General features: G+C 45.7%; 1 protein-coding gene and 1 long non-coding RNA gene across 6 annotated transcripts in view; one reads left to right on the top strand and one right to left on the bottom strand.

The window, feature by feature from the left end:
• Positions 1-588: 588 nt before the first annotated feature.
• LOC308178357 overlaps positions 589-22609 on the top strand; it is a 38535-nt gene continuing 16514 nt past the window's right edge. For 3 of the 5 annotated variants that reach the window (XR_013939687.1, XR_013939688.1, XR_013939689.1), the window contains exons 1-3: positions 589-735; positions 11047-11150; positions 12146-12274. This is a non-coding gene — a long non-coding RNA (uncharacterized lncRNA). Of the gene's footprint in view, positions 736-11046; positions 11151-12145; positions 12275-13159; positions 13298-16677; positions 17351-22609 lie in introns of those variants that run through there. The other 2 variants (XR_013939690.1, XR_013939691.1) reach the window with 2 other exon arrangements.
• LOC308178356 (cytochrome P450 3A9-like) lies at positions 9870-21762 on the bottom strand. The gene is made up of 13 exons (XM_080556904.1): positions 21606-21762; positions 18966-19059; positions 18484-18536; positions 17306-17405; positions 16669-16782; positions 16313-16401; positions 15138-15286; positions 13991-14118; positions 13196-13280; positions 12677-12837; positions 12020-12246; positions 11031-11193; positions 9870-10490 (listed from the first exon to the last, which is right to left on the bottom strand). The coding sequence occupies exons 1-13, from the start codon at positions 21674-21676 to the stop codon at positions 10392-10394; spliced, it is 1533 nt and encodes a 510-aa protein (XP_080413030.1). The 5' UTR covers positions 21677-21762; the 3' UTR covers positions 9870-10391.

A 22609-nucleotide genomic window follows, 5' to 3' on the forward strand; every position in this document is an offset into this window, starting at 1 on the left:
ATTCCTCTCTGCTAACTGCTGAAGCTGCTCTCTTCTGAAGCTAGATGCAAGCAGCAAGAGGGGATGGATGATCACAGAACTTGAGCATCAAAAGTCCATCCCAGTCACCTGAAAGCAGAAGTGTTACTTTAAAAAATATTTTTTCCTCTTGCGGCTAAGGGGAAAAAGGACAAAATAATTTCCAAATTAACTAGTTGCTTCCTACTCTGACAGCTGGGTTTCTGGGGCTGCTCACAGTCTCAGGGCTCATTCTGAATTACTAGTGCCGTACCCAGGCTGTCAGATCCAAACACCTGGTGACTAAAGGTAGAACGGATCACACAGATTCAGTATTTATGCCCTGTAATGGGCCTTTATAAACTTCAGCTTTAAAACCCAGGCACCAAACTTATTGACACTCGAACCCATCTAGACAGGCCCTAAACTGTCAAGGCTTAACAAAGATTTTCTCCAGCTGAGGCTGGAAGAGGGAAATTTTCAGAGCCTGGTGCAAAGCGTGAGCCTGACCAGGCCTCAAGGCACTGACTGGTGTTAACAGCCCTGACCAGCCTCACCTGGGTCTTGCACCCACACCCAGGGCCCTGGGGCCCATTTAAGCTCAGCTTGATGCCCTTGTTCCTCTTTGAGTTGTGCTGGAGGAGTGCAGGTCTCTAGCTCAGGCATAGCTATACTGCTTGGCCTTGGACCCTGAAGATCCATCTGAAGAAGGGGGGCTTTCTACCTACTGCTACCACAGTAAGGCTCTCGTTTCAGATTTAAATTGGGGGTTTGGTGACTCATGTTCTCCTCTTTGCACTGCAAAAGAGTGAGTTTGCTGCAGGGGCTGCAGAGGTTGAACAAGATGTGTGCTCAGGATGGTGCAAACCAAATGGGGACGGCCCTGCCCCTGCTGTCCAACAGGCCCCCCTGGCCCTGCAGCTGCCAGCCTGCAGTTTGTATGGCGTTTCCTCGGCCTGCTGCATTGCATGAATTCAACCCAGTATTTGCATAGAGCTGTGACTGTGTCAGAAACCCAGTTCCTGTAGGATCTGATGTTTTTGGCCATGAACAAGTGCAGGGCCCCAGTGCCTGTAGGCAGGGGCACAGCAAGCAGCGTAATTCCCTGCTTGTACAAGCAGGTTCATCCTTTCCTATTTACTTCTGAACGTTTTTCATTACAATGTTCTTGTGACGCTCTAGGGCTGGAAACACCAGGAATATAAATCAGAGTTTGTCATTGGCAGACATCATATTTATTATACATGCATACACTTTTATTGTTCAGATAACACACATTTACTTCTGAATCTTGCCTATTATCAGATGTTTGCTATTCTAACACTTTTCTTTTTCACACACGTGAAATAGTATGCTTAATGATTGGTTTCTGACTGGAGAAATCAGTCTGTTAGAAAAGTCTCAGCCTGCATGCCCTCTGTGCTCTGACTTGGCAATTTAGTTGCATCTGGTCCCCTGGGTTTTGCCTTTTTTCCCCAGTGGGGAAGGTGGTGAGGGAGCCCAGAAAGCCCCTTCTGTGCCTCTTTTTCACTGCTAATGTGAGAACAGAGTCCAGTATCCCCCTTAGACTAAAAGTCTGGGGATGAAAGACAAAAAGAAGGCATGTATAATTCTGGAGGGATTTGAGGATTTCCCTGGAGAGGCAAGAGCAGCGAGCCCTGCTCTCTTCACCTGCCACCACGAATGCTGCTCAGCTGCTCGAGGAGTGAAGGCATGGAGAGGGGTGGCTCTGGGTACTGCAGGCTGCTGCTAGCAATTGGAAGGGAGGCACGTAGCCAAATGCTGTTTTTTGGATGCCAGCCCCCAGCTGTACACTTCCAATTATCCAAGCACATCCATATGCATGTGCAGACCCCTGCCTCGCTGGTGTGTGGGCAGAGGACCCAGCCCCGCTCCCGCAGATGGGCGCAGGCAGCTCGCACAGCCTGGCTTAATGGGAGCAGAACTTTGTCCTTCAGATCCCCACACGTGTGGCATTCAGCAGCCTTTTGAAGTGCAGTCAAAAGCCTCATCTGAGAGCAAAGATGCTTGTTTCCCATGGAGCTGTTCCTCTGCCTGATGCTTTATTTCAGGACCATGGGCAATTAGTGGAGTCCCAGGCAGAGGAGTTTGGGCATCCTGCAGGACCACATGTGGGTTTCCTGGGGGGTGTGAACAAGGATGCTATTGTTTCTCCAGATGGGTTATTAGTGATGGCAAACTTGCCCCTCTGCTGGGGTAAAAGCTCTTACACCCACACAGTGTCAGTGAGTCATGTCCCAGATAACCGAAGCGGGCTGCCTGCAGTCAGAAAGCACAGGGGGGGAACAGCCCATTATTCTGATCAACAACCACCGCTGGCAGGAGAAGTGGGGGGAATTTAAAGGAAGCTTTTCTCCCAAGTTCTCAGGAATAGCTCCAGGGCCTGGGCTTTATAAACTTTCCAGGAAGGTTTGTTTGATCAGATAGGAAAAAATATCTAAACTATTTTTCATATACGCTTCATTTTTACTCATCAGAGTGCTACAAGTAGTAATATCAGGAAATAGATTCACAGGCAGAAGTATGATTTTTAAGTTAACGATGTTCATTTAATTTCAACTCTTGTCTCCTCGATGTGCCTCCTCCTAATGCTCTAAATAGCTCTTCTGCCTCTTTGATGTTTACACCCTTCAAATGCATAAAGACAGTTCTCTACAATTCCTCATTTTGCCAAGCAATACATACTTAGTGCTTTTCATCTCTCTCCATAAATCAATCCCTTTCCTCCAACAGGAGTTAGAATAGGATTTTTTTTCCTTATTAGATTTGTACTGAGAATTTCTTTTCAGAAACAGATAAATGATACAAGGCTTTTTCATGACAAAGCATCCTATCATACATTATTAGCAAACACTTCCACAGTGTAACAGGAATAAAAATAGAAGTGGGCTATAAAAAAGAATGTATAGCGGGATGGCATCTAATCTCACAGCATGGCACTAAAAGTGGAGCAGTTCCTTCACATTTCTTTGCAAATCTTCAAGGAAAGATCCAGGAGTCCTAAGAAATGCTTTGCATCTTTTACTTAAGGATTTAGTTAAATTCTATGCAATCTTTGACATCAAGTTAATGAATTTTCTCCTCATTCAAAAAGCCCACCTATTGCTTGCAGCGGAATTGAAGCTGCAGATCCTTCCCAGCCAGCTCTGCTGCTGCTCCCTGCCTTGCTGTCCTCCCCTGTGTTTTGGCTCAGAGATGCCTGTGCACGTCCTCTTCCACAAAACTTTAACTGAGAAACTGCCTGGGTTACGAACTCTTTCAGTTCCCACTTATCTCAAAAACAAGCATTTTTTTATTATCAATTTCCAGCAGAAGCAGTCAGATACAAACTAGCCAGTGCTCTCACCTGGCAGGACAGGTTAACAAGTATGTGATATGCTTTTAGGATTGCTGCTTCTGATGGATCCTTCCTGCACCCTCCGATCGAGGTGGCTGTGCTTTAGAGGCTGCACTGATAAAGAGTTCCTGGGAAAAAGTCGCCCTCAGATTTCCCATATTTCTGAAAGCAATTTTGGTTGAAGTCCAGCAAACCCTGCAAAAATGATTTTCAAATGAAATTACGAATGGAAGACAAATACTCAAATAGACAACAATTTCAGCAGCTATTTGTCAGAAGCAGCCCAGGACCTGGGAGCTTTCCCTGCCTGGAGATTGCTGCCCTGGGACGTAGGCACGTGCAGCTGTGCACGGGTGGCCTGATCTTTCCTGCGTTGCTCTTCCAGCTATGAATGTGAGGAAAGGTGAGGCTGATTGATGGGTTTATTTCCCCTGCTTGTGGCTTCAAGGGTGGATTTGAGAAGGGGATTGTACCCTGGGGGCCTGAACACCCCAGCAGGGCTGGCTGCTGGGTCTCCAAGTCTACCTGGGAGCAAATACAGGGACAAGCAGGGGCAAGAAAGGTTAAAATCCAAGCATTTGGGGGGAATTTAAGTAAATGTAGCAAATAATAAGCTGTGCTGCTGCAGCATACATCCAGGGAGGGAGCCTGGAGGTAGCTTCTATCATCTCACAAAGGAGCAGGTGCTCCAAAGGAAACCAATATCTGAAACTTTCAGCAAAGTGCCAAAGATCTTCTCTGGAGCTGCTGCCAGCCAGCAGAGAGGAGGCAGGAAAACCAGCACAAAGCCAACGTGGCTTTGTAATGAACCAAAGCAGTGCCAGGAGTTGCTGTGCGCTGGGGTTTTATGACCGTGCATTTTAATGTTTTATTGTTCTTGTCCTTAGCCCTGGGTTAGCACAGCAGTGGGTCAGGCTGCTTCCCTCTGATGGCTCCTTGTCGGACGCTGTTGGCATCACTGCAGATTTCTGTCTGACACAGAAGGTGCCCCTCAGCCAGCCCAAACCTGAAAGGTAGACTTTTTAAACTCAGTTTAATATTTCAGAAATGTATAGTGCTCTTTTGGCCTCTTTCAGCTGTCTTCCCTGATACGTGCCTGAATGTCAGCTCCCCTCCCCGGGGAGGCTGAGAACCGTTCAGTTCTGCTATTCCTCCAGAAAACAGATTCCTGTAACTGCTCCTGCTGTTGTTGCACAGAATTTTAGTGCAGCAAGAAAATGACAGGTAGGAAGTGGGGGTTAAAAGTTGTTTTTTTGTTGTTGTTTTTAATTCAGGCTGTGGGTTAGTGAGGAGCCCAGATTGACTGCTTCAATTTAAAACAAAATATAAGCAGTATTTTTGGTGTTTAAATGTTGCTGGTGAGAAGCAGTTGTATACCTTGGTGTATAGGTAAGGACAGAGGGAAGCAGAAACTAGGCTATGCCATGGTTCAGGCACTGAGCTCCTCACCCCAACCTTGTGGCTGCCGCAGCTCTCCTCCTGCTTGTGACAGGAGCAGCAGATGCTCTCCTAATACCAAGATCCTCAGGCAACTTCCCAGATTTTTGAGTCTCCAGGAAGTTTCTCTCCCAGGACAGATTTTGGCCACAGATGCACCGAGCTGCCTGCGAGCCCCAGGGCAGCCAGGCACAGACAACCTGCTGCTTCCCCAGGCAGACCCCCCCCCCCCCCCCCCCAGCCCTGCGTTGCCTCGTGCTTTGACCATGCCGGGGGCTGTGCTCGTACCTTCCCCAGGCGGATATCAAACCTGGCTTTGGAGAACCTCTTCAAAGGCCAAATAAATGCCCTCTGCCCTTCTCGCTGGCTGCATGGAGGTTTTTCCTTTGGGCTCCTGCTATTATCTGGAGTGTGCATGTAGGTGTTTCTATATGCTCACACACATACAGACACGTGTCTGTATAAATACGCACGTGCTTGCTAAGTCAGTACTAGCACAAGCTGTCTGTGTTTGTGGCGCATTCTGTTTCTCAGGGCAACATTTAGACTGAAGTCCCTGAAGAACAGCCTCTTGCTGAGTGTTTCCAGCATGGCTAACCCTCCTGGGCTTTCATTTCCTGACTGGCTTTTAATGGAATGTAAAGAACAGAAATAATATCTTCCATTAAAACTTTATTAGGTAGCTCTTCCACTTAAGAGAGCTGTTTCGCTTACTCCCAGCCAAATGAATCCTGGTGATTGAAAGCTAAACATGAGGATTCAAGAGGTGGAGGGGGAAGCAGAAAGCCACCTGCAATCTTGAAATGATGGAGACCAGCAGTGTGGGGGCTCGGTGACCTGCCTGGGAAGATGCTTGCAGCTCAGTGTGGAGTCCTGGGCCAGAGCTGGATGTGATGGGACACACTAAAACAAGAGCCAGCCTGGGCAAGGCACTTCATTTCCTGGCAGGGGGCATCTGCAAATGTACACCCCCCCACTTTTATATCCTGCTGATTTCCACTGAAGTCTCTTATAATTACTGGGAGCATCAGACATCTGCTCACTTCCATGGATGTTGCTAAGGCTACTGGTGGCTGACTGATGTGTGGTTACCACCAGAGAGCAGCCTGAGTGGCAGCAGCTGACCTTCTTTGGAGCATCTGTATCGCTGCTCACCTTCCCTCTGGCTTTTGCTGTGACCTTTGGATGCAGATCGATCCCAGATTAGTGTCTGTTAACAATAAATACTTTAAAATTAGGATCCAAGCAGACAAGTTCTGAAAAGGTTAGATAAGCTTGGGGCAAGTTAGTGCAAGACCCTGCTCTCTGTGCTGGAGGTTGGTCCGTGTGATCTATTTTCCAAAAGTGTCTTCCAGTCCTATTACCTTTGATTGCAGAGCACAAACAGCTGGACAGCCCTAGGATGGTGGAGTCTGGCACCTGTGTTGTCTAAACAGGGCTTTGTGCAACCCAGCTACAGTCTAGGGGATGGGCTATAACTTATTTTTCTTGGCACTCCCTGGTGTGTTGATAGAACTAGCGTTCTGCCAAGCAAAGATGGATAAATGCATCCAGCTGGATTGGCTTTAGTTTGTGAGTGGCAGGTGAGGGTTTTTCATTTTTCCCTTGGACGGTTATACCATCTTTAACACTCCATTTGCGAGCTTCTGACTGCACAAATATATCAGTATACACATACATGCAATATGGAGGCTGTAGGCTGTGTAACAGACTTGAACCTAGATACTTGCAGAAGCTATGTAGGAAAGCCTATGATATTTCCTGATCAACAGCTATGAACTGGTTAAATGGAAACTTTGATCAATAAAATCAAAGCTATTTTGTGCATCTTTGCAATATCATCTGTTCAGTATCCAAGAACTCTGGGGGTAAAAGTGTGTCACGGGTGATGTAAAGCTGCTTCAGTGCCCCAGCAGTACAGGAGAATGGAAGTAATGAACAGAAATGCTCAGTTAGAGCTTTTTCCATATTTTATGTTAATCATTAGGGTAGAGCTGAAATTAGCTTTAATTGATATTAAGCACTGAAAAAATGAATCCTCTGGAGAATGAGTCTCTTTAACCTTTAATGATGCAGTAAATAAAATATGCTGTCAACATTTGTGCAATAGTAAGGGTTTTCAAAATTCTGTATCTGTATGGTGAGGAATTCAATATGCCTAATTCTCCATTACAACAGATAAAGGTTATGTCAGAGCATAAATCCAGCTACAGGTTTTCCACATTTCCAAGCTATCTGTCATGCCCCGGTAATTCCCTGCACTGGTTTGTTATTTCTAATAGGGAGATGGAGGAAGGAAGGGCTGTGACAAGCATGTTCTGTTTGCCAGCTTCTTTCTTTGTGCACCTTCTTGCACGTAGGCGTCCGGTGGTAGGGTATCAATAGAGAATCTATGGAATCGTAAGCAGAGGGGAAAGAAAAAGGACCAACACTGCCTATTCCTCCTTTTGGGTGAAATATGTCTGAAAATGTTTCATTTTTCACTTTAAAGGCAAGATGGAGTTGCAAAAGACTTCATTGCTTTAGGGACACTTAGGTTGGTAATAGGCCATTTTTCTGTCTGTCAGGGCTCCGCCTGATTTTGAAACACCTAATAACTGCTTGGGTGAGGCACACGAAATATTTCTCTGCTGTAAGCATCAGGAAACTTGTTTTTTCATAAAATCCATTTGATCACTGCAACCAACTGGAAATCTTACATCATTTAGGCAAGTTACTGTAACATTGGTGGTTACTCTGTCGTAGCTAACTAAGAGGAAACAAATTTCCCCACTTATATTTTTATCTTTGCTCAGAAATGATGCAAGAACAGTTCTCACGTCATGGGGTATGCATCTGCTTTGGAGAGTTCCCAGCAGATCTTTCAGTAGGCTGGGGAATATATTTCTGCATGCTTCAGGAAGTCTTCCTGAGCGATGAGTTAATGCTTCGTGATTTTTCAGGGTGCCATCCCCTTACTCTTGCACAACAATAAAGGTTAGCCCTTTGGCAACAATGAGGCATGCCTGAAAACATAAGAGAATCTTATTGTTTAATATGCTGCTGCATTGCTCTTTCGTTCTTTTCTCATTTTCCTTCTTATTTGGAATCTGGGAGGATTTAGGGATGGGAAGGAAACAGAAGCGTCTCCAAAATAACTTCTATGTTTTATGGTGTTAGAAAGCTCTTCCCTCTGACAGAAAGACACTGATTTCTTGGGACAACACCATGTCCCACGGCTGCCAATGATGTGCTGAGAAGGTCAGTGAGATCTGGATAAATACTTCTTTCATTTGTCAGTGAAAACACTCAAAGTAGAGTGCACTGGGATTTTTAGCTCCAACAGTGGTGCCTCTGGTTTTCTTCAGAGGAAACAGCCAAAATGGAGAAAACCAACCTGAATACTGCACAGCTACCAGGACAAGTAGACACATGGCCACAAGTGATGACGGGCAGTGAGGCAAGGAGAAGTGCTGGGAATGATGGAGGCAGCCCATATAGGCAAAGTAATTTTATGGAGTTAAGACACAGAGGATCTAATTTTCTTCTCGAAGGCTCATTACCATGATTTTGTTACACATTATTTATGGGCTGTTATGATAGTCCTGGCAGGTCATAATTGGCTGAAGCTGGAGAATTAGTCACATTTTTCACATTTGGAAGAATGATCTGTACGGTTACACTAATGACTTCATTCCCGGAGATGCCATGTGCTGGGCAGGGAGTGCCTGCATCGGGGTACGGCTGCGTTAACCCTATCTTGCTCTGAGCACTGTGCATGGGAGCTTTACTTTGTTCACGAGATACCTATAGGCTTTCCTATACTTTGAAGAGGCTGTTTGGTCTGTAAGCGACTTACTACTTTTGTGATGGTTTCTCCTTTCCGTTCCCTTCCTTGAGTCTGGAACTTAAACTACGACTGTTTTTCTGTATTTTAAAAATGCATTTTTTAACTAGTCTGTCCGTGCAGGGGCGTTGTTCTCTCCCATCAGAGCCGGCCGCTGCAGTGTTACGGCAGGTCCAGCTCTTTCACTGGGGGTTGTTAACCCCTGTTAAGAGATGAGCAACAGTTTAAACCGAGCAGGGGGGTTATTGGCAGCACTTCCAACCGTGCCTTTCTGTGTACATAGCAAAACCCAAACAATTTTTCACAGATGATGAATCAGAAGGGAGCACTATAATTGTTTTATCTGCCTTTTGGGACAGCACAAGCTGCTAACTCTTGAATTAAAGCCTGGGGAATGTTACTCTATCTTCCTGAGGAAGGGATAGATTTGGTTAAAGGATTTCCAGTGACAAGGATCCTACACAAACCTTCTGACCTCTCCCAAGCTGTTAATTGCTGTCGTAGCTAAAGGGATATTTATTCTTGAATAAATTTGTGCTACGTTGGGTTGTAGCATTTGGATCGTGTCACTGTTTAGTCTGCTAGACTAAAGAGAAAAGCACACTGCCATGAGAGGAAACTATAGACCATGATAAGTGGATTGGAAAACATGCCTTGGAGCAAAGGATGCCAGAAGAAAGCTAAAGGGTAACTTGAACCATTTGCAGATCTTCCATAGACCTTTTACATTTTATTAACTCCTCCTTGGTTTGTAGGTCTCGGGACCAGCACAAGATAGTGGGGCTAACCAGCATGTGAAATTCAGATCCAGGAGAACCTCCCACCAGTATTTTGATATTTAAGCCCTGTCTATATGGTCAGGGATGGCCTAAATCTGCTCACACCAGGCTGACCTCCCACGATGGCAATGCAAGGCTCTGGGAGGAGGCAAGGCAGCCGCTACGAGCCGTGTCCAGGAGCAATAGTCGTCCTGTCCCTCCTCCTGGAGCACGCGCTCTGCAGTCTGTCCTCTGCAGCTCAGGTGTGGCTGAGGGCTGGACAGTGCTGAACCCAAGGCAACCTCTTAATCAGACTAAGAGGTGGGAGTTAGTGTTTGTAAAATACTGTACAAATGGGAGGGCTTGATCGCATTAAATGAAGGATCAGATTCATTAAATTAAGTGGAAAGCAATGTACATGGGTAATTTCAAGGGCTTAGGCTGAATACTTTTTTTTAAATAGGAAGTGATCAGCTGCTATACACAACACAGAACAGCTCTCAAACATTTTTAATGACAGTATTTGTACACACTTTAGTTTAATTAACACATGGCACAAGAGAGGATTGGTAACTAGGATATAGTCTCACACCAATCGGCTCAATTATAACACAAAATTTCAAGCATCAGTACACCAAGAAGAAAGTCACCCGTCCCTGCCCAGCAAGGTCTAGCAATTTGAATTTCCATCACACCTAGTTTCTCTTGGATGCGACAATAATTCCTTCTCTCCAGATGGAGAAGTCCCCTTAGAAGTGAGTGGATGATCAGCTTCTCATTTGGATTTATTTCTTGATTTCTGCAATCAAAATTAAGGGGGCTGTATATTGTCACTGCCCAGTGATCCGCGTTACGTTTTTGACAGCTATGTTATTTGGTAAATATGTAGTAATTGCTTCCAGAATTAACTAGAGTTGCTCTTCTGTGTCTGTGTGAGGTTTCCTGTTATGTGCGATCCCTTCGTTAGCGCAGTGCTCATTAGACACCGGAGAGCTGCTGCAGGCGCAGCTGGGTTTTACGCCTCTGCGGGTGTGGCGTTGGTCCGAGGGACTAACTTCAGAATAATCGGCTTCTCTGGTGCTAGGAGTCCCTGTGAGCTCAGCTTGAGAGGGATCTGCAATGGTGAAAGGGAAAAAGCACACTTGAAGACAGACAAATGAAATAAGGAGAGATTAAAGGAAGGAAGCTTGGCCGTGATTTGGGCATAACTTGGTCCATAGGGATGATTTTTTAGGGGCTTGAGATGGTCTCTTAATTTTGCTTCAGAGCACAAATCTGGTCGAACTCCCTCCCAGCCTGGAGCTGCATTTCAGAAAATATACATTGGAAAAAACACCTATTTCTGGGAGTTGCTGAGCTCCAGTGGAAATACAGACCTGCCTCTTCTAGGTTTTTTGCTGTTCTTCCTCAAGGAAGATTTTCCCTGCACTTGCTCATTGCAGCCTCTTAAGGGACCAGGCAATCTCAGAGCAGTGAAGGGAGCTCTAGTAACCCAGGCCCTTCTCCCAGGTCCCCTGTCACCCACCTTTGGCCTCCCTTAGTGCTCAGGAGAGGGACCCAGTCCCCCAAAGTGCAAAGTATCTGCTGCCAGCACCCAGGGTAACCAGGCTCCTGGCTCATGTACAAGTTTCCAAACATAATGCAAGTTCCTCACCTGAGTTTCTTTGCAGGTTTGGAAGGTGAAATGTTGTAACAGGGCAACAATGGCAACTTTCAGGCTCAGGAGAGCAAACCTCATCCCAATGCAGTTCCTGGGACCAGCTCCGAAGGGCAGGTACGTGTATGGGTCTATGGCATCTTTGTTTTCCTTACTGAACCTGGATAATAACATGTGTTGGGGGAAAAAAAAAATGAAGACAACAAGAAATCCAAAATCTATTTACTTATTCAGAGATCTCTTGCTGAGGCTCTTCAGAAACTTGCTCATTTTTATGCAAAGGTGTCTCAGCAATTGAGTGCTGTGTTGGGGCCCTAGTCCAGGGCAGGAGGTGGGATCCCCCTCCAGTGTTTGAGTTTAATTCTGGCCATCCAGACTAGGAGGAACCATGTGGAAATCCAGGTAATGTGCTGTCCCAAAATGACTGATGTTTCCTTCCTGTTGCTTTTCGTGAGAGGGAAACCAGGAGTCACCTTTGGTAGGAGCATCCTATGCCTTCAGTCTTGTTTGGGAATGAGAGGTAGAGGCCGCTTATGAAAATAACCAACTAGTGATAAGTATCTTCCCTGAAAACAAGGGGAAGGCAACTCTTGGAAGATCAGCTCTGATATACTTCGAAGCAAAGCTTGTGTGGGGGAGGGAAAGAAAGGGTTGGCAATGAAGGTGATACAGAAAGATGGACTAGGAGTTACAAAATATCTACACGTGCTTTTCCAGCAAACCTAAAAACTGTATACAAGCTGTTGTAAAGTATCAATATTATTCTCCTAATTAGATTATGTTGTTTGAAACCCTGCTTTAGCTGCAAAGCTCATTTTCGTCTTAAAATTACATTCCCATGAGCCTGCAATTTCTCTTTGGTATTGTTTGTGGAAAGATAGGAAGAACACCATTAGGAAGCTAATCAGATTAATACTTAATTACTATGTGAAGAAAAAGCAGCAGGATGTTTCTTCCCTTTCACTACGTATTTTGCAATTTTGTACCTTTCTGGTCTGAACTCTTCTGGGTTTGGCCAGTGCTCGGGGTTGCGGTGCAGGATGTAAGGTGGGATCATAACAACGGTTCCCTTTGGAATGATCACCCCGTTTATTTCCACGTCTTTCTTGCAGACTCTCTCAAGCCGTCCCCCGAGGGGATAGAGACGAAGGGTTTCATTCACGGTCATGTCAAGATATTCCAATTGCATCACTGTTTCGTATGTGAGAGGAGCCTTCGGATAACAAGAGAGTGGTGATCAGGTATGTTGGTGTGAGGACGGGATTTTCCCAAAATGACCGCTGAAACCAGACTGCCCCCAACCCCTTCTGCCCCAACTGTGTCTGACTTGCTGAAGAACAAAACACAAGGTAGAAATTGCATAGCTGGTTAAATTTTCTATCCTTGAGTGATGGAGAATGTGAATAAATTCACATCAGTTTGCACGTGGATGCAGGGTATGGCAAATGGGTTTGTGCAGGGATTGGCCTGTAAGGCTGTAGCTGCCAAAAGAAAATTGCTACAGGGCTGAGTTGTCAGTGAGTGTCTTGGAGCTCTTGAAAGATCTTGGGATGATGCTTAGGAGCTAAAGAGTCATTGTCTGGACTGAGCTAGGAGGATAGCAGGGTCAGAGGGGTGTTTGCTATTGTTCAGCATCCCCTTACCTTGTTGGGTAAAATGGTATCGATTTCATCTATCAGTTTCTGCTGCACGTCGGGGTGCAAGGCCAGTTCGTAAGCCAGGTAACCAAGCGTGTTGCTGGTGGGCTCATACCCAGCAAAAATAAAGATGAATGCTTGAGACAGGACCTCTATGTCGGTCAGGGCTGTGAGGAGAGAGAACATGGGGAGATAAGCAAAACTGGTGTAGGCAGCCTCAGCAAGGAACAAGGAGCAATGGGTGGGACTAGGGCAGGTTTGCTGCGGTGTATTTCTGGTAATGCATAGCTACTCAATCTGTGTGGAAAGAGTCATTTGATTAGAGGATCCAGGAAATTGTCTGGGTGTAAATGATTGATTCCCTGCCAAGGGACCTTGGGGATTCTGGTGCTGGCAGCAGGGAACAGACATCTGCCTGGAGCTGGTCGGCGGGGAGCTGCTGAGTCTTTCTCTGCGAAATGGCTCCCTATGTTCTCCTTGCTCCCACAGCCCCTGTTCCCCTGATGAGTATTTGGACCTTGTTACCTTTATACGTGTGATTCACTTCACTGTTCCCGTTACTGGTTGATTTCTGGGATTCAATCATCATCTGCAGGAAATCCACCCTGCCCTGAGGAGAAAAGCGGGAGAGTTTCTTTGGTGACGGGTTCTGCAGGGAGGGCTCGCACAAACTGCTTCCAGAGCCCAAGCACTGCTTCTAAACTGAAAGTGTCACCACGATGCACATTGGCTCCCTTGTTGTAAAATGTGACACCTACTTTTTATTTCAGAAACCAACCTGTCCTTTTTGTGAAAGCATTGGGTGGGAGAGCAGTGTCTCAAGTGAATTTTAGAAAAGGAATTTAAATTCTAAGAGGGAGAGTTTTGTTGGGAAACACCTTCCGTGTCTGAAAAGTGAGAGGGGAAGGCACAGATCTGAAAGGCAGCACTGCTGTCTGGTGCTCTTGCACAGCTTACTCTGCTTTCCCTTATCCTCTTACTAATCTTTGAGGAAGATGAGTGGCTTAGTTTGCTGACTTACCAGAAATTTTGCAAGCCCAAGCTTAAAGCCATTCTGCCAAGCCTTTATCTGTACTCCACTTCAGATCATGGATGTACAAAGTCCACCATGCTTCCCTGCCAGAACTGGTCAAATCAGACTTCTCCAAAGGCATTAAAATCAAGTGTTTACAGTTTAGTAACTTTGGGGTTTTACTGAGTCATTGGACTTTGGCTTCATCTTTGATATCATCACCTTTGAATGATGATATCATTTCACTTGTGTGTATTGAGAAGAGGGAATTTGCTGCCACAACTGCTAGCAAATTCGTGCTTGCTTACCTTTTGACTCTCCTTTTCACGATCCTGCTTAATTTTGGAGACGGATCTCATGAAGAAATCTACAGCATCACTGGGGAAAACGCTTACATTCATCTTGGCCAAAAGAGGACAAAAAAATGGAAATACAACTGAAAGACAAATTGAAAATGAAATTGAATAATGTAAACAAACTCCATGTCATATAAGATAGCTATGGATGTTACTGAGGGAAGTAATCATGGTAATCACAAATTATTTCCTTTGTTTTCTTTTCTTTTTTGCCTAGGCTTTGGCTTTTTTCCCCTCTTTCTCTTTCCCTTGGGATTGCTTGTCTTTGCACAACTCTCTCCCATCTTCCTGTTAACTGGGCATAACCGAACTGGGTATAATCTTAGCTTTAAGAGATGACCAAAGGATATGCCACCTTTTACCACTGTTTTCTAAGGACACGCTACTTCTGTGCTTTGTGCAGCACTACAACAGAAAGGTAGCTTAGAAGAGAAATATTTCAAATTCGGATTTTTTTTTCAGGCTGAGCTACTCAGTGCTGTGCTGTGCTCATACAAACATTTTCAAGTCCCCTTCAGACCACTGCCTTTATCATAGGAAATCTCCATCCTGAGCTTGCTTTATAGGTTCATAAAAATCTGTAGCACCAGAATCTCCTCTACACACAGATCGCAACCTTCCCTGTGTATTAGCAAGGTGTCTAATCTTGACTTAAGGCTGCAAGTGATTTAAGGTCCATCATCACTGCTGCTAGGAAATTGCATCTAATTACAATCCCCACTCAGAACTCTTCCAGAAAATGCATTTCAGATAGCACCACTCTCCTCAAGCCTCACACCTGAACTCGCTTTTTCAATTCAAGGATCATTTTCCAGCCTGTGTTTGGATATTGGCTGGGATGTTCTTGTTTGTTGCACTGTGGATGCCAGAAGTCAATGAAGCTTTTACTCATCTCCTTCCCAGAGTTCTAGTATGAAGCTAACAGTGAGGAAACAATGAGACAAGAGCCATTAGGACTTCCATCCTGGCTAGTGAGGTTATCTAAGCAACAGTTGGTTGGCCAATGTATAGGATTCACAAGTGTCTGATATGCTTGCTAAACTCATACATCAATAGTACTCTGACACCTGAATAAAGCTTTCAACAAAAGGTGATTTACATGACACGATGAAGACTGGATCAAAAAAGTCAAACTTGACCAGTTTCTTCATCTCTCTGACAAAGGGGTCTTTGGGGTTGTTCATGGAGTCAATGTTCACACCAAATGAAGTGCTGGTAACTACGTCCATGCTGTAGCTTCCAAAGATGCTGAGAAAAGATGGAAAAGGTACTGTGATTAAACATTTGCGTGATGTGAATATATTTTTCCTAATGCCTAAGTCACATTCAAATATAAATTCTAGTAAGACCTCCTGCCTGGTTGTTGAAAAGGAAGTTGGATGTATGGCAACTGGGAGGCACTTAGAGTGAAAGGGATGAATTTTAGAAAGGTCTGGTGCCTGCGTGTGTTTAGAAATCAGACAGCCTTCCTGGGGATGTTAAACAGCATGTGGCTGCATGAGCATGTTAGTGCAAGGACAGCATGGGGCTCTTGAGCATCTTAGCCCTGTCTTCTCAGGGTGGTTACACACCCTGCTTCAAACATGCCATGAAAACAGCCTTGTTTGACCCCGTGAAGCCCTGTGATGGTACAAACTGTCCTTCAGGCTGCTTCTCCTTATGGGGCTATGGTGTCTGCTGGTGTGCTGCTGCTCCTTCTGCACCTTAGCTGCTGTAGCAGGGGTGAAACAGGTTGTGAAGCATGTTGCTTTTGTTCCAGAGCCCATTTAAAGGACGTGGACAAGGACAACAGACCTGGGGTCACGTAACTGCCTCCCTGTCCAGTCCCACCCCAGCAGTTGGGGCAGGTGGTAGAAGAGGGTCCCATGGTGCTGTGTGGGGCTGGGAGGCCCGTGGCCCTACGGGCATCCCCAGCTTGCTGCAGGGTGAGGAGGCAGTTCATAGACCCCAAGCAAATGTGGGGAAAAGTGGGTTTTCCTGTGGAATTTAGTTGTCGTGGGTCTGTGGATATACAAGGCTGGGCTCATGCATTTTTTCTCCCATCTAATTCTCTTTAGAAGGCTTCTTTGTGGGTCTCTGCTTCTAGGAAGTTTCTCTAACATCCCAGTTTAAATTTCCCCTTATGAATTTCCAGCCAGGCTCGCAGCCAGCCCTGTTCTTTGTTTCAGAGGTCTGGTTTGCCTAGCAAGTGATCTGTGCTGCCAGTAATGAACAAACCACAGCACTTGCTAACAAGGCTTGTTGCTTAGCCTGCTGCTCCTAGCAGCTACTTACTCCTTCACCGGTATAGAATTGTCCTTTTCCACTCTTTTTTGAACATTTTTCACCAGTATTTCCCCGTAGTGCTTCATTATAGGAAACATCTGTAACACAAAACAAAGATGGTCACTAAAGTACAGCACATTTAATTCCTTTAAGACGCTTACAAAGACTACAGGGGTTTTCATGAATATTTACAAATAAGATCTTTCCGTTAAGTTTTTTTTTTGTTTTTACATTAGGCATAAATTAAACAGGCCAGCTCAGCTGCCAGGCTCTGACTACAGAAATCAGACCCCTGTGACTATCTCAGCCTGAAAACAGTCTACTGACTTTCTGATTTAGCTTGTACTCGATCCTCTGTGTTTTACCTCCTTTAGCTTCCCACTGGTGAAGGTTGGAGAGAGCACTGTACGCAGCCGTTTCCACTGCTCGTCTTCAGCTAATGAGACGGCGTTTTTCAGCACCCCTACTAGTTCCATGTGCTGGAGGGAAAAGGCAAGGTGTTAACCTCAGAAGTTTGCAGCTTCCTTGCAAGAATGGGAATGTGCACACATTATACATGCAAATACATAATGCTTTTTCCTGCAGTAAGTCATGTGAGAGGCTATTTTCATATCCAGAACAAGTAACCAAACGCACATAGTGCCTGGGCACATGCGCCCACACCTGGCCATGACACCCAGCGCACGCCAGCTGGGAGCAGCAGGGTGGCACAGGTACTAGCGGGACCCCAGCAGGTTCCTGCATGCTCACACAGGCTCAAATTCATCCTGTTTTTGTGTATATAGACAGAGGGATGAGCAGAATTTGAAGTGCAGGCATATAGCCTGGGTGTGCAGTCCCCAGGCTGCTGTAAGGCAGGGGAACAGTGACATACAGTGGCCGCTTACAGTAATCCCCATAGTGCGGTCACGCAGACCCTATGGGAAACCCTGCTGCATACTTGTTTCCTCCTGTACTTTGTTTTCTGGAGTCTCTTGTACATCACAGTGCTGCTGCTCTTACCCTGCGGTTGGTAAAGGTGGAGTAACACTCCTTAACCAGCACGGATTTGATGATTTTGGGGTCCATGACACCTAACACAGGTTGCCTGCCGTCGTAAATCCTGGCGGGGGGAGAAGGGGAGACAGATGAACAACCCCAGATAGTTTAGCTGCAGGCTGATGCCTGGGAAAGAAAACATGTCAAATGCTTCTCCATCACCAGCCTCGTTGTTCTACAAATACTGAAGTACAAGAATTTAGAAATAAGGGATGGAAGAGGACTCCCAGGCCATCTCCCATCTGTTTTTGTAAATGATACAGGGGAAAAAGCACCTTCCAAATTCTCTGGGAAATGAGCTGGGCTCAGACACTCAAAGGAGCAGATACTAAACGAAGCAAGTGTCTTCTCTTTCTCCCTAGACTCTGTGTTTTTCCAGGCACTTAAACACATTACAGTATTAGAAGGAAACTTGTTCGACCCCTTCCAGCCTCATGAATTGGGTGTCTGGAGACTTGGGCTGGCAGCTCTGAAATATCCTCAGAGATAAAACTTGATCCTTGTTTTTGTCAATTTAAGCTGCCAGTTCTGAATGTTTTCCTGGAACAGATATAGATTTAAGCAGGTTTACATGTCTTCCCCTTTCATGCAAAGATATCTTTCCCAGGCTCAAATTTTTAAGTTGCTGTAGGGGCCAATAGATGCATTACAGAATATTTGTATGTTTGCAGTCCAAGACATAACAGCAGCTACAAAAGCCATAGGAGATGTCCAGAGCAGAGCAATGATAGCTGCCAAAGCTCCCACTTCAGCAGGGCAGGATCTGCACCTGCGGCTTTGCTCAGCATTGGGAATTTGCTCACCCTCCTCTGCTGTTTGAAACCAGAACTTGACTTCCCAGCTCCACATTCCCCCTAAACAGTGGTGTTGCTATTGATTTTGTTAGGAATGGGTGAGGACCTTTTGTTGTCGGCTTTGAAACAGCTTTCATAGTATAGATTAAAGCAATTTCTGTACAGTGTGGCAGCGGCACAGCCCTGCAATTCACAGGCTTTAAGGTGAGCCCCCACTTGTACCTATTGCAAGCTGCACCATCAGGGCTGCAGGGGAAGGGAGATTTCCTACAGATTTTTTTTTTCTCCCCTTTGTATGGGTTCTGGTTTTAGCTTCAGAAGAGATCAGTGGTTTATACAAGTACTCACCCCCACACTTTCCCATATTTCTGGAAGCATTCATTGTCAAACTTCAAGAAACCCTGTGGAAAGCAATTTAAGAATGAACTCGGGACACAGCGGAGGGGATGATGTTGGAGAGGTGGTTGGGAGGAATATCTTCAAGCTGATGTTCAGAGCTGCCCCTGCTGCTCCCCTCCCTGAAAGCACTGCAGGATGGTGCTTGTATCACACTTGTGTGAAGGAGGCTGTGGATGAGCTGCTTGCCAGGCCCCCAGCAAAGGGCAGCTGTAAATCAGCCACCTGCAAGTGCTCATTTGGAGACACAGGAGAGGAAAGGCCCTGTGGTCTGTGTTCCTGAGCCATTATCCTGCGCTGGCCTTTGCACAAGCTGCGTGTTAGAGCGGAGCTTGGCATTTGGAGATAACCTATCATTGCCATGTATCTGCTCAGCTACAGCTCTATGAGCAAACGCAGATATTTCTGGAGCCGGGAGGGCTTCAGTGACTTACTTTACGATATTCCAGGCACGTCCCAAAGAAAGGCAGAGGTCTTGGCCCAGGAATACCCAGTTTCTTGAACAAACCAAACGGCCAGGTTCCGTATCTGTGGGGCAGAAAACACAACTGAGCACTGTGTCACCGTGGGGCTGCGAGCTTCCCGAAGCCCTGGGACTGCAGCAATGTCCCCTTGACTCTGTGTGAGGGAGGCTGAGCCAGGAGGTGGGAAAAAGTGGCCCAAAAGAAAATTGTCCCGCAAAATAAACGCGGCAAGGCTCACTGCTGCCATGCACATTCAGAGAGATGGCTTCGGGGTAAAAGCTGTTGCCTTGTAAAAGCATAGGTGCTCTGGTGGAAACAGGACCTTAAAGCCTTAAGCAAAATGCAAAAGAGGAGCTCATTGCCAACTGAAGGAGAGGCAGAAAAGAAAGCTGGAAGAAGGAACACCAAGCTTACATGTTTTCATTGAAAGGAAATCAAAGTCATGCCAGAAGTGATGTCCCAAACAGGGCTTTTGTCAAGCTGCATTTTAATTTCATTTATTGTTCTCCCTCCCCTTAGCCTGTGTTAGCTCAGTCGTGCATTAGGAAGTCTTGTCTTGATGGTGCTCTCTTCAGATTTTATTGACAGCCTTGCAGATTTCTCTCCTCTGAAGCACCCATTTTTGGCAGCTGTAAAGTTATTACTTCTACCTCGGGGCCTTCTGTTTCTCAACAAGGGCCTGGGCTGCAGCCCTTTGAAGCTCTTCTTTGTCTGTGTTGAAAGAGCTCTTCAAAATATTTGGTTTTGGTAAGCAGCTGCAGCTTCCCAAGTGAGTGGTTCATTGCAGAAGGGATGTAAAACTGCAAAGGTTTGGCAAAGGGTTGTTATCAGAGATCGTGTTTGGGCCACGAGCTGGTGGCTGCTCAGCCCATGTCTTGGAGAAACCTTGCTTTAAAGCTGGGGAAAGAGAGGGGTTTCCCTTGAGATTATGAACGCTTACTGTTCCAAACCTGGAGGGGCCTCAATAGGGTCAGGGTTCCCAGCACAGGTTCTGCTGGAGCACAGAAATGGACCTCATCCTACGGTCCAAAAAAGCGGGCAGAAACCGGGGAACAGGGTGTTTGTGGGTGCAGAAATGTTTCACAGGGCTCAGCTGGTCAATTTTTAATCTTTTCTGTCAAATGTTCTTTCAGTACAAAGTATAAAACGTTTGTGGATTCTCACTTGTAAAGTTCACAGGCAGCTGAGGAGCAGGAGTACCAGGAAATGCCAAATTCAGCCGGTTGCAAAGCCCAGCAATGCTACAGAAGCATAGGTGAGGCTTAATCTGCTTGAAACACAGCCAGGAGAACAAAATCTAATGCTCTTATGGCTAAAACATGACACGGTTTTCAGCAGGCTGAGAAGGGCCATTCAGTGTAAAGCCAGAGAATAATCATTAGATCTTCTTACCATGGAAATGAACCAGAAATGCCTGACGGTTGTCCATGTGTGAACTGGGACAGCACTGCTCCAGACAGACACAAGGCATTTGAGCAGCCTCCTGGTGCTGATGGCACTGAAATACCTATTTTAGTTCAGATATCAGAGCACAGGTATCTGGGCTTTGTCCTTTTTGCCCCAATGAAATTACAAGTGGCTGCAGAGGGAGTGGGAGACCGGTAGCCAGCAGTCCTACATCACCACAGTTATTGAAATAGGAAGGTCTGGGTCAAAAATAAGGCTTTTCTTTTTGGAAGAGCCTGCCCCAAATGAATTTTTGAGTGATCCAAATCATAGGAAAGGGTTCAAAAAACATGGCCAAAAGTTTCAGAGCTTACTGAACCACTGCGTTTGGAGCATTGCCCAGGGTAGATAAATGGATTGTGCCCATGTGCACCACATTAATCATTAAGGTTTATGGCTACCAACATGCTGTCTCTGCCTAAGGGCTTGTCAACACCACAAAGTTTGCCAGTCCAGCCTTGTAGGCAGGGACTTCCAGTGGAGGTGCTGCACATCCCAGCAGAAGGGGTTTTTTGGCTGGCCCTACGATGCTGAAGTGATGAATGGCAGCTAAGCGGACAAAAGCATTTCTCATTGGCATGGCTGCCTCTATAGCAGCCGGGTACAACTCCTGCCTGATGGAATTTGCCTGGAAAGCCAGGGGCCAGAGCTGACCTTGCTCTCTGGGCTTCCTTTCCTCTCCCTGCAAGGGTGGGCTGGGGGCAGTACATGTGGGTGATGTTCCTGTAGGAACGCAGGATGTTGAATTTCTGCAACATGCCATGCCTGTTGCTGGTGCCTGTGCATGGAGCATCTCACCTGGGCACTATGGAAGGGGTCAGGAGTAAGAGCTGATCCTATGGCTGCTCAGTCAGAGAGGCACAGCCTTCCTCAGGCTGTTTCTGCAGACAGTAACCTATGCTAACAAATACAGCCTGTGGTAACGAACACTTGACACCATTATAATTTAATTATTGCCTTGGCACTCAGTAAAAACATTGTAACAGTCCATGGGATTATTCCAGACCTTAGTAAGATCCCTCGTCCATACAACCTTTAGACTCCTCTGCTATTTCCCAGAGCCTTTCACACCTATGTGTTTGCTCTTCAGCAGGCTGGTTGCATGAGAATGAACAACAGCAAGAACAGGAAGAGCAAAGAGCCAATAAAGAATAATTTACTCACGCTATCACGAGGGCTACAAAAATAAGCAAAAGGGCCCAGGTTTCAGAAGAGAGAGACGGAAGAAGGTTCATCTTGGCTCTTCTCTAGTTGGCTTTGAGTTCTGTCTTGACGCGTGTGACCCTCTGTCCCGGGTCTGCAGGAAAAAGGAGAGTTTCACAATGTGTAGTCTTTGGTGTCCAATCATGATTTAGGGGTTGGCCTCCACTCATGAAAGAGGAGGAGTGAAAGGCAAAGGTAGCACAGTATGCTAATCTGAAAAACATAGTTAATGTGATAGATAAACATCTGGCTGAAATAACTAAGGTTCAAATTATTTAAAATATACGTTTTCAGAATTTCAGCTAGCTTCTCTGTTGCAATAGTAAGTAAAAACTTCTTCAGTAATGCTCCTGGGCTCCTATACCAAAATAAATAAAACCAAGTTACAGTGAAAAGGTAAATCATAACGCAGGTGTCAGAGTTGGTTTACAAAAGGCTAAGGGAAAGAAAAGTGAAAAGGTTATTGGAATATTGTATGACAGGATCTTTTCTGGCAGCTGAATTAACTTTGGCAGAACTTAAGATTTTGTTTAAAATATCTTTATTTCTGTATGTGTTGTGAAGAGGAAGTGCTGCCTGCTTCCTTCTGGGGTAGGTCAGGAACAGCTTCTAACAAATGCAGGAATTGCCCTATTTGCCCCGATAGGCCATGAAGACTTTACAAGTCAACTTTGCTTGCTGGGCATTTTGTAAGAGAAATGTTGTTTCACAGCTAAGAGCAGATCTTGACTAAAGCACCGTTGGTTCCAAAGAGCAGCTCAGGGCTCATGAAAAATCTTTTTGCAGTAGTTGGAAGAAAGGCACGAGCAAGGGGAAGACACTAATTTTATAGTGGTTGCCTCACAAGAAAGGCACAGAAAAATACCAGCATCCTAGAGGTACGGATGTGGTATGAGAAGGTTATGACAGTGGAGAAAGTTTTGCTATTTGGATGGTGTTTGATGTATGTGATCATAGCACCATGG

Source organism: Anser brachyrhynchus (assembly GCF_964034855.1).
Source record: "Anser brachyrhynchus genome assembly, chromosome: 15".
Taxonomy (NCBI): domain Eukaryota; kingdom Metazoa; phylum Chordata; class Aves; order Anseriformes; family Anatidae; genus Anser; species Anser brachyrhynchus.

Coding starts and splice junctions, on each gene's coding strand:
- LOC308178356 (XM_080556904.1), bottom strand. CDS start 21,676: ATGAACCTTCTTCCGTCTCTCTCTTCTGAAACCTGGGCCCTTTTGCTT. Junction 18,537..18,965: donor CGTGCCTGGAATATCGTAAA/GTAAGTCACTGA, acceptor TGCTTTCCACAG/GGTTTCTTGAAGTTTGACAA. Junction 14,119..15,137: donor TCCAGTCTTCATCGTGTCAT/GTAAATCACCTT, acceptor TTTGTCTTTCAG/TTGTATTTCCATTTTTTTGT.